The following is an 11,448-nucleotide window of genomic DNA, read 5'->3' as shown; positions in this document are numbered from 1 at the left end:
GTACCCATTGGCCTGTTCTGCAGCATGGTTTTGCTTTGCTTGAGACCCCGAAGAAACGGGAGAAAGGTGACCTGCCCAAGACGGGGTAATCTGTGTAATTAGTGGGCTGTTTGTTATGCGGACATGGGTCTTGCATGCCAAAAGCCACTGGAAGCGCCTTCAGACCCTGCTCCAAGTTTGCTGACCTTTCTGATCCTCGGCGGACATTAGCTGAGCTCCGTCTGAGTCTGGGGGCTTGTTACAGACACCCCGCAAACTGTGTCTCCAAATGGGTCACTGGCTCCAACGCACGACGCATGGTGCAAACTGTCTTGGTGTGGAGGGCAGCAGGACCCCGGGGCATAGAGGCTTGCATTGCCCAGTTCATACGGGAGTGGTGCCTCGGGGGGGGGGCAAGGGGATAAAGCGGAGAACTGAAGGGGCGGAGTAGAAACGGGTCTGCCATGTGTGACATCAGTTGACGCTCCAGGTTCTAAATTCCACACGGAGCCACATTCTCCACCAGCTGAGCAGGGAGAGGATCCGGTAACTCCTGCCACCCACACCGGGATACAAATGCAAGCCCACAGTGCCAGGGCCCGTGTCGGGCACTGCTGGCCGGGAGCCCACCGCTTTATGCTGGCAGAGCAGGGAACAGGGGCCTGACCACCTGGCACATTCGGGGCCAGTATTTGCACCGTCCCACCAGCTTGTGCTGTGGTCATGGCAGGCCACGCAAGGAGGGGGTGGCTGTTCAAGACCCTCCGAACCTTGCCAATAGAAGGGCCCCATGATTAATCACTGACCCTCTTCTATCGTGTTTTTTGTGAAACTCGGGAGTGCAGGGGCTGGATCTGCAAAGAGTTAGGTGCCTCGATCCAAAATTCAGGTGCTCAAAACCCCTGCTCAGCTGCTGCCTAATCTTCTTGCCACCTTAGTTTCCACTGGTGGGCGTCCTTGAATGCTCGCTGGGGCAGAGAGCGAGTGTGAGCGACTATAGCCCGGGGTGGGGACGTGAGTTCGAGTCCTCGAGCCACAGGCAGAACTCGTGCTGGGTGTGTGTGCTAATGACAGGGCAGCCCACCCCCTTGCTGTGCGGGTGGACGTGGGCTGCGGTTTAGGCATCTCCGGTTGGGGGTTGGAATGCAGAGTCGGTCTCCTGCCAGGGTCTAGCCCAGAACTCCTTGGCCTGTGCTGATATTCTCTCTGCTCAGGGTCTGGGCCCCGTTCTCCCGTGATGTTTGAGACCATAGGAGTCGGACTCCTCCTGCTGGTTACCTGTGGCTTCTGCGAGGACACAGCAGCGGATGACATAGGCGTGCACATGATGGGCCGCATATCCGAGCTGCTTTCCCCGGAGGAATGTCGTGAGTTCTACACCCAGATCACCGGCCCCGAGGAGAACACGGAGGAGACGCTGGAGCGACTCTCGGAGGCGAAGAACCCGCTCCGCTCCCGCCGCCGGCGGGACATCGTCCGCACAGAGCCGTGCCGAGATGTCCTGACCCAGTGGCTCGGGGCAGAAGGCGATTCGGTGCCCTGGGACCGTCTCTCCCGAGCTCTCCGCCGGACTGGGCGCCCTGACATCTCCCAGGAGCTGGGCAAGAACTTGAACCAGGACAAGAACCTCGAGCTGAAGCGGAACGTGGAAGAATATCGCAAGGGGGTGGAACATCTGGCCGCCTCGCTCCTGCTGGAGGAGGATGAGAAACATGGAGAGACAAACCAGCACAGCAGAGCTCGGCGAGCTGGGGGGAAATCCCGCAGGGGGAGCAGATTGATGCAGGAAGGCTGGGGTGACCTCGACCTCCTCATCGAAAGGAAACCACTCCCTCCGTACAACAGGAGCCTCTTTGAATGGATCAATCCGGTGGCTTCTGGCTTCATCGGAGGGTTTTTAACCTCTTTCGTCCTCATGGCGCTTGCTATTTACTCCTTCCTCTGGACCCTGAGCCGAGACTCCATGGAGTTTTCTCATCATACCCCAGGGCCCTTGCCTGAGCGTGCGGCTCACAACCCCTTGTTTGAGAATGACCTCAACTATGCCTTGATTTTAGATAAAGACTTAGGGGACAGTTTGGATGGGGATGCTTCCGATGACACCAGCTTTGAAGGGGAGCCGTAATTTGAATCTGAAACTTTTCCATCAACAGCTCCATGGGGCACAACCAATAAAATGCTCCTGTTTATGGAATCGAGCCCAGGAGTGGGGTCTGGTTTATATATAAATGTGTGCAGGGGGGTGAGATTGCAAAATGGCTTCAAATGCCAAAGCCTGCTTCCCCCCTGCTATCTTGTGAGAACTTCCAAAGACTTAAATCTTCCTGCTGTGGATCATGAGCCAACCACTAGCTAACTATGGGGGGGATGTGGGGGGAAAGCTCAGGAGAAACTTTCCTGGGGGAGAAGGAAGGCTATCCCAGATCTGCCCCTGCAGCATTTCTTGCACCTTCTTCTGAAGCATCTAGTAGTGGCTGCGGTGGGAGATGGGACACTGGGCAAGATGGACCTCAGGTCTCTGAGTCTGGTCATTCTTATGTTTGCAGGTCCCTTACTGTTACTGTGTATTCCACCACTTGTCACAAGATGCCACTGTGCTCTAAGGAACAGCGACCTAAACTAGCTTAGGTTTCAGAGTAACAGCCGTGTTAGTCTGTATTCGCAAAAAGAAAAGGAGGACTTGTGGCACCTTAGAGACTAACCAATTTATTAGAGCATAAGCTTTCGTGAGCTACAGCTCACTTCCTCAGATGCATATCGTGGAAACTGCAGCAGGCTCAGTTTCCACGATATGCATCTGAGGAAGTGAGCTGTAGCTCACGAAAGCTTATGCTCTAATAAATTGGTTAGTCTCTAAGGTGCCACAAGTACTCCTTTTCTTTAAACTAGCTTATAAAGTCAGCCGCCCAAGGGCTCAGGGTAGGATCAGGATGCCAGAGCAGGACCACACCATCACTGTGAGCTACTTACCGGCCTCCTTTGCTGTCTGCAGTTCCAGAGCTCTGTCTCTTCCCATTGCTGGCAGAGCAGGAAAGTCTGTAGTTTCCCTATCCCTCCCCTAATCACTGCTGCTGTGCCTTTTTCAGACAGACAGGAAGGAAGGTAACCGGGCTGTGCTGCCCACGGTTTTAGAAACAAGGGAGAGACAATCCATACATTTGGGATATGGGAAGATATAGGAGTCAGCTGCAAGGGACAGGGAGCTTTGGTCTACCCGCTGCTTTCCCATGCAGCACTCACAAGCCGCCCCTCTCATCTCTGCTTTGTGGCAGAGCTGGACCAAAAGGATGAGAGGAAAATGAGGGTTTCCTGCAGGGCCAGCTCTTTGCTAAATATGGGGAGGGAACGCATGGGTAGCTGTACAATAACGTTTGATGTAATGTTTGCCTAGAACATAAGAACCACCAGACTGGGTCAGACCAAAGGTCCATCTAGCCCAGTATCCTGTCTGCCGACAGTGACCAATGCCAGGTGCCCCAGAGGGAATGAACAGAACAGGGCAGTTATCAAGTGATCCATCACCCCTGTTGTCCACTCCCAACAGAGGTTTAGGGGCACCTGGAGCATGGGGTTTTGTCCCTGACCATCCTGGCCAATAGCCATTGATGGACCTGTTCTCCATGAACAGATCTGTTGTTTTGTGAACCCAGTTATAGTTTTGGCCTTTACAACATTCCCAACAAGTGAATTGCGCTGTATTAATCTAACACCTGCTCCTGCCCCGGGCACCAGTGACACAGATTTAAAACTCATGCAAAATTCACATGAAACTGAAGAGCAGAGGTATGCTGAAATCCCATCCTGATCCCAAATAGTCCCCACCTCTAGTGTGGCCTTTCCTACTCTGTCCTTGGGGGATGCAGGTGGTGCCTGAATGCCATCAAAGCCAGGCCCTGCTGCTCCAAGAATGAGACACGGAGCTCTCCCAGAGAACATCCCATTGCCTCTGGATCTAGCAGTCTAATATGTCCAGGTTGCTTCGGTATTGGATGGGGAGAGAGGAGATTTAACCTCAGGTATTTGGTACCTGAATCAGCAGAGTTTATGCCCGGCAATGGGCTTCATGCCAAGAAACCCCTGTGCTTGATTAGTGCCAGGGCTGATCCCCTGGCACCTCTGGGCTTGACAGTTCCTAACCCTGGCACCTCTGCATCAGTTATGAATGTAAAACATTGCTTGAGCCCCAGCACCTCTTTCATTGCAAACTAAGCCCTGAGAAACCCGTAGAGCCTGGTGCAAACTGGGGACTTGGCTGGCCCCTTCTATATTAGCACAGGTGTCTCAGCTTCTATGCAGTTTTCCAGCAAACTGGTTTCCAAGAGCCCAAATTAAGAGTTTTGCTGGAGTTGGTTTGCTGGGCAGTCCCTCAGGAATGGTGCGGTCCAGGCAGCTCTTAACAACTGGTGGTCGACTCTGCTCCTTATTCCCCTTCCGCTGTACCAATCCTGTCCCTTAGCAGTCTCTGAAACGCAGGCCATAGAATCTAGATCCTGATATTGTCTTTCTGCCATGCAGAGAATTGATCTGGAAGGAATTGTACCCCAGTGCATGATGGCAAAGAGCTAGTTCAGTCATCCAGCCTCCCTCTTATGGTATTGATCCGGAGCTATCGGCGAATCCTCCTGAGGGGAGTTTGTGGTGGGAGATTGCGCTGCATCTGAATGGCCTTATGCTGGGATCATGCGAGTTCCCACATGCTAAGAACAGTCACCTGTGGTCAGTACTCCGGCTGGGCGACGCCTAAGAAATGCAGGGGCAGGTAGGAATTAGCATTGGTGATTCAGTAGTGAGAATTCCTTGTGGGCTGTTTTTTTTCTCCCCTCCAGAGCCTTGCCTCTGAGGGCTGTGAGAGCACCACTGAATACTGGCCCTCTGGATGAATGCCCCACTGTGGCACTAACCGTTTCATGCTATCTTTTGAGCTGGGCGATAAGTAAGGTTTTAAATAGTTGCAGTATTTTTCACACCAATAGTGTGTCTTGGCTATTTCCAGAACCCTGGCCAGCTGGCATGTGGCTAGCTGCATCTTCCCTTCTCTCACTCACTCACACCCCAAACCTCCCTCTGACCTCACAATGCCCAGGGTAGGGGAGCGCAGTAGGGTGTGTGGCTGGAGCGTTCTGTGCTCCTGTTGTTCTGGGGTATGGACGGCCTGTAGGGTGCTATGGGAAATGCTTGTAAGTTTGTGCTCCTAGGGGCTGCTTGCTTGAACTTCTCCTCAGAGCAAAACTGGACCCTGGACCGGACAGGATTTGGGCAGTGCAAAGTCACCTTTACTTCTCCCCTCAGACTCACGTGGGGCTAAGGCTCCTGAAAAGACCTTGGTGTTTGTAAAGTGCTTTGAGATCCTCAGCTACAGATGTGCTAAAAGCCCCTCGCACTTGTCAGGCTCCTGGGGCTCTAATCTAGACTCCTTTCCACGGTAACAAAGCCACCCAAAGAGCTTTGTGCTTTCCTAGCCCCACCTCCTCCCGCTCACCTTGGCACTTGCTGGGCAGGCACCCTGCCCGTTTGTGCCCTTCCAGCTCCCTGTCCACTTTGTTACAGAACAGCCACAGAGACCCAGAAGCAGCGACCTGTGTGCAGGAAACGCTCGGCTGCTCACATGAGCAGCCACATGCTTAGTGGGCTCTGGGGGCACATTAGGACTGTGCTGATGGAGCCAGATTCCTGGTTGCCCTGCACCTTGGGCACCCATCGTTTCCAGTAGTGCATGGTGGGTGTAACACGCTGTTTGCTCAGAATGATTGCCTTGTATTCCCACTTCTCACTGGTGTAAATGACAACACAAGGTGCAGGGCACAGAGACTCAAACCCCTGGGGGCCAGAGGGGACCTGCTTTCAGCATGGTGCTAGAGATCTGGCTGCAGGCTGGTTTATCACACAGCTGAGGGCAATTGGCTTTCACTCAGCAGAGTTAAGACTAGAATAAAAAATCGAGAAAGCATTCGGTCATTAACGAGGTGCGTTAGGGAGAGATCACCCCCCTTCCCACTCTTCTTTAGAAGTGGAATGTGACCTCTTTCTGGATGCAGGACGGCGATGGGCCTGGGGTCTGATTTGGGATGGCAGGCTAGGACATGCAGCAGGCCAGGTGCAGCAGGCTGTATGGACTGGAGCTTTGACCTGGAATGAAGTTTTGCATGAATTCAGATGCTTCCAGGCGCATTTACTCATCAGCCAGATTTTCAAAAGAGCTGAGCACCCAGTAATTCTCCTATAGGCAACTAAATATTCCCAGTGGGGCAGGGCTGGGAGAAAGCACTTGTGAAAATCTGGCCTGGGTGGGATGCTAACACCCTGAGTGCTCTGCCCAAGCTGTCTGCATCTGGCCTCTCTAAAGACAGTGACTACTTAGAAATTTTAACTCATAGTCTCCCAATGTCTCATTTCCCTCCTGTCTTTGAAATGGACCCTCTCCTATTAACCTTCTTCCCAAAGGGGCTTCACGAGTGTCTGCAAAGGGTTGGGGCACCTTTAGGCTAAACCCTCCCGGAACAAGCAGCATGCTGACTCACCATCCTCCCGCACCCTGGCCCTTTCGACTGGCTGCCCTGAGACTCCCCAACCCAGCCCCCTGCCCTTTAGACTTGGGTGATTTAGTATCTGATTCAGGGCTCAGTTAGAGGCGTGTCTGTGTGTTTGATTCATTGCTGCTTCCCAGAATGCTGACCTCATTGTTTGTGTTCCCAGAACTGTAATGACAGGTTTCAGAGTAACAGCCGTGTTAGTCTGTATTCGCAAAAAGGAAAGGAGTACTTGGGACACCTTAGAGACTAACCAATTTATTTGAGCATGAGCTTTCGTGAGCTACAGCTCACTTCATCAGATGCATATCGTGGAAACTGCAGCAGATTTTATATATACACAGAGAATATGAAACAATACTTCCTCCCACCCCACTGTCCTGCTGGTAATAGCTTATCTAAAGTGATCATCAGGTGGGCCATTTCCAGCACAAATCCAGGTTTTCTCACCCTCCACCCCCCCACACAAATTCACTCTCCTGCTGGTGATAGCCCATCCAAAGTGACAACTCTTTACACAATGTGCATGACAATCAAGTTGGGCTATTTCCTGCACAAATCCAGGTTTTCTATGAGACTTGGAGTGGCTAAGTCATTATGCAGGGTAGCCTGTTTCCTCTTGTTTTTTCCTACCCCCCCCCCCCCGATGTTCTGGTTTAACTTGGATTTAAACTTGAAGAGTGGTCAGTTTGGATGAGCTATTACCAGCAGGAGAGTGAGTTTGTGTGTGTATGGGGGTGGGGGGGATGTGAGAAAACCTGGATTTGTGCAGGAAATAGCCCAACTTGATTGTCATGCACATTGTGTAAAGAGTTGTCACTTTGGATGGGCTATCACCAGCAGGAGAGTGAATTTGTGTGTGGGGGGTGGAGGGTGAGAAAACCTGGATTTGTGCTGGAAATGGCCCAACCTGATGATCACTTTAGATAAGCTATTACCAGCAGGACAGTGGGGTGGGAGGAGGTATTGGTTCATATTCTCTCTGTATATATAAAGTCTGCTGCAGTTTCCACGATATGCATCTGATGAAGTGAGCTGTAGCTCACGAAAGCTTATGCTCTAATAAATTGGTTAGTCTCTAAGGTGCCACAAGTCCTCCTTTTCTTTTTGCAGAACTGTAATGACTCTGGACCTTAGCACTGATTGATTGCCCTTCCCATGCAGGCAGCTGCCGGAAGAGCCCAACTCCACCGTCCAGAAAGCCATGGCTTGGTATAGCCCCAACTCCTGGTTAGCCAGGCCCTAGGCAGAGCGATGGTTTGGAGAGTAACATCCACTCCACACAGCTGGTTTGCCTGGGGCCTATCTCTGTCCAGGAGCAAATCCCTCGGGCCGAGTCTCTGTTTAGACTCCAACCTGCTCAGCATTAGGGGGTGTGGAGCTGCTCCATGAGCACACACACGTCAGGACCCTGCAGGTTTTGGAGACAGTGGGAGGCAATTAGCTTCCTCTCCCCTAAAATCGCGTCTGATGTCTAGATCTGACAGCGCAGAGTGAGGCTGTTTCTATGGCGTCCCCAAGAGTACCACGAGGGGGTGCTGCTGTGTGCACAGACAACAGAGTACGCCACACATGGGGGCAACCTGCTGGATTCCCTGAAGATAGAGGGACCTGGCTGCAGCATTTAGCCAGCCAGTGTGGGGGTGCTAGGGATCCTGCCTAGTTAGAGGGGGTGGGAAGCAACTTTCCAAGGGATGCCAATTTTCATGGTGTTATCCTGAGTCTTCTGATACGTATGTCGTTTCTTAAAGCCCTGGCTCCTAGAGTCAAGTGACCATATGAGAATCAGAGGGGTGGGTGGGATTTTTTTGTTTTAAGGGGCTTCTAGCCTTGAGGGTTGTGTAGAAAAGCTGGGAAATGGGATGGGCCAGTAACCTGCAGGCTCGGAAACCAGAGTGAAAACACAAAGGTCTGCACATTTATGTCTTAAAAAAAAAAATGGTTTTTTTTGAGACCTGACTCTTGATTTTTGAGTTTTTGGGATTGGCAAGTTAGTGCTGTAGGCACCTGAGAAAACCTTTACTGCAAACTCCTTCCTCTGGCTTCAGAATTGCGGGGTGAGCCAGTCATTATAGCCCAGGTCTTTCTGCTCCACCTTTGGAGCGTTGTTTAGCCTCACTTTACCTCCATGTTTTCTGAGGCCATGTGCTGAGCCAGCAAGTACTTGTCCTGCTCCACCTGCCGAGATCCTGCTACAGAGGCACCCTCCCCTCCTCCCCGCTCCTCCCACCTGCAGGCCTTCCAATGCTTTCTAGGGCATTCTCTTGCTCAGCCCCTTTGGTGCAGTAACAACATGGGCAGAGGGTGGGTGGGTGTTTTTCCAGTCTTTCCTCTCCAGCAGTCAGGTAACCCATGTTCTAAAAGTGTGGATCTACCGAAAATGCTTTTTGCAGCCACAGCTAGAGCCCTGGCTCACTCACGCAAGGCTGTTCTTACTGACGCCCTGACTCCGGAACGTATGCTGCATTAATGCCTCGGCAGTGGAGATTTTCCTGTGCTGTGAGGCCCCAAATCCTACTTTACGCTGTCACCGCCATGCCTGCTACAAGGAGAAGAGCAAACCCGGAGCCGTGTGTCCTGAATGCCTGGCTGCAGCCGCGGGACAGGCAGGCAAAAAGTGGCTCTGTTTTCTCAAACCCCCTGGGCTTTCAGCTGTTTGAAGTGGAGGGCTTAACCCTTTCTGGCAGTATGCAAAAGCTGGACCTTACACTTGACTAATGACATTTTACTGGAGCTGAGGAAGGTGGTTGTTTTCAATCCAAGAACACCCGCATGGTTAATGTGAAGAATAACAGAGCGGAAAGATACAAAAGGTGTTGCGGAGGTGACTTAATGATTATCTGTAACAGTGCAGCAGGCCCAGGCCTGGGTGTCCAGCCCCTGGCACCGAGACCGCTTTGAATGCAGCTGTATCTCCTCCTGAGTCATTGCATCTTCAGCATGTCCCATTGCCTGCCTGCCCACAGCCGCTGGCGGATGGCAGTCTGTAACAGAAGCACACTCCACCACGTGTGTCCTCTAGCTAGAAGGATGAGTTGGCTGGGTGTCTATTTGCAATGTGATGTGTATGCCGCAGCTCAAGAGCATGGGAGCACGTGGCTCAGATGTGTGCCCAGGACAAGCAGCCTCAAGCTGCCTACTTTATGGTTTAAAAAAACAACCAACCAACCCTGTGCTGAGTGACAATCCAGCAACATAGGGTTAATTAGCCATTGCACTGAGGTTTATTAAAAGATGAGGGACTGATTCTCCAATCCGCAAAGGCCTCTCTGGCATACAGGTCCCTTAGCAAAGGGGATTGCTTCCATTGCCAGGGGGAGCTTGACTTTCATGTTCAGTTCCTGCCTGGGGGGCAGATCATCCTGGCCAGCCTCTTCCAGTTGCAGGGCAAGGTCTTGACTAGTGATGGGCCAAGATTTATAGCTTTTGGGGTCTGGCAGAGCCCTACCTCTGTGCCTGGGCCCCATGCTTGTGGTTGAAGTCAGCTGGCAAGCCGCAGGCATACTCAGAGGGGGACCCTAGCTTTGCAGTTCACTCTTGCTGTGAGTCCGGAACCAAATCCCTTGAATGTTGTTGGGAAGCTGGTCTCTGGGCCCACCTGAACCGCACACAGTGAGCTCTCTCCCTGGCTGGCGCAGGCCTTGGCAAGGGCACCTGAGCTGGGGGCTCATTTTCACTCTTCCCCCAGGGTACAGTGTTCGCTGCAGGCTTTTTTTTTTTAAGGTGTTTTCAATCAGTGAGTAAATAACATGCTGACCACATGCCCAGGGTCACAGAAGTTTCCTTGAGCTGCTTCGGACAAGGCAGAGCAGCTTCCAAACCAGATCAAATGGTGTGGGGCTACTGTAACAAGGTGAAAAGGCACAGCCTTGCTGAATAAGCTGCACTTGTGGGTTTCCTGCAAGTCCCAGACAGTGCTTTTCCCCTGACAGGGGCCCTCGTTCATGGCTGCAGCTCCCATGTGGGCTGTCAGCAGGACAAGCACCTGTTCCAGCTTTGAACTACTGGCGTGAATGGCTTAGAGTGCTATTCAGTGGACTAAATCCTTCCCTGTACATCTTGTGTGCCTTGTGACACCAGTGAGCTCATAAGCACTTGGAGGCACTGGCTTTCCCCTGCCATTCAGCTCAGTAAGGGCAATGAGCACAGGCTGGAGGGTCAGCCTATTAATGGATCGATGCCAGTTCTCACCAGCTGAGCATCTGTCCCATACCGGACTGACTAGGCTGGCCCCCTGCCCTGCCTTGGACAGATGCGTAACTGCTGTAGCCTTTCATACGCTCCCTACTGCCATGACTTAGCAGTGCTCCTATAACTGCCGGCCTGAGGCTTTGGAGCGGGGCCTCTGACCTCTCCCTGCATAGTAAGGTTGACGTTCAAAGTGGCAGGGTGCAGAACTTTTACCATCTGGTGGATAAAGAGTGGACAAAACTATGGTCATGCAAAGGCTCCCCCTACCTCTTCCCACTTCCCCTGCCCCACGAAGGCAATCGCGGGTGGTGTGCACTGAACTCCCTTAGGACCCTCCAGCCTCAGCGCACACGTCAGCTCTCCATGTGCCTCAGGCCCTGGCCTCACCCGTGACAAAGCAGGAAAAAACAGAGTGGGAAGATTGCAGGTGGTTTTTTTTGTGGGGGGGAGGGAGATTTCAATCAGCTTTTGTTTTTCTAGCTATGGACTTTTGAGTTCAGCACCGTGGCCATTTAGCATTAACATTAATTCCATCCCTGCATATAGCGAGAGCCGTAGGTTTGCTGCCTGAGCTAGCAGGACTTGCTTTATTCCCTTGCTAGAGGCTAGGACAAAGTGACTCTTGCTTCTGGCTTTGCCCATCTCAGCTGGCTGGGTTTCTGGCTGTTTGGCGGCTGCGTGCAGTGTCCATAGCCCGTACAAGCTGGTTTTGAATTAGGTCCCAGTGGCTCTTTCCCCCTTACTGTTCTTT

At 52.3% G+C, this 11,448-nt stretch overlaps 1 protein-coding gene across 1 annotated transcript; it reads left to right on the top strand.

Moving 5' to 3' along the window:
• The first annotated feature begins 1,216 nt into the window (after positions 1–1,216).
• TMDD1 (transmembrane and death domain 1) lies at positions 1,217–2,104 on the top strand. The gene has a single exon (XM_073318826.1). It carries the CDS (start codon positions 1,217–1,219, stop codon positions 2,102–2,104), a length of 888 nt encoding a protein of 295 aa, XP_073174927.1.
• The last annotated feature ends 9,344 nt before the right edge of the window (positions 2,105–11,448 follow it).

The sequence above is a fragment of the Lepidochelys kempii genome, chromosome 20 (assembly GCF_965140285.1).
Source record: "Lepidochelys kempii isolate rLepKem1 chromosome 20, rLepKem1.hap1, whole genome shotgun sequence".
Lineage (NCBI taxonomy): Eukaryota > Metazoa > Chordata > Testudines > Cheloniidae > Lepidochelys > Lepidochelys kempii.
The sequence above is the reverse complement of the archived record's forward strand: the minus strand, read 5'-3'. Positions and strand labels throughout refer to the sequence as shown.

Excerpts from the sequence above, each read along its gene's own strand:
- TMDD1 (XM_073318826.1), top strand. The coding sequence starts at position 1,217 with ATGTTTGAGACCATAGGAGTCGGACTCCTCCTGCTGGTTACCTGTGGC.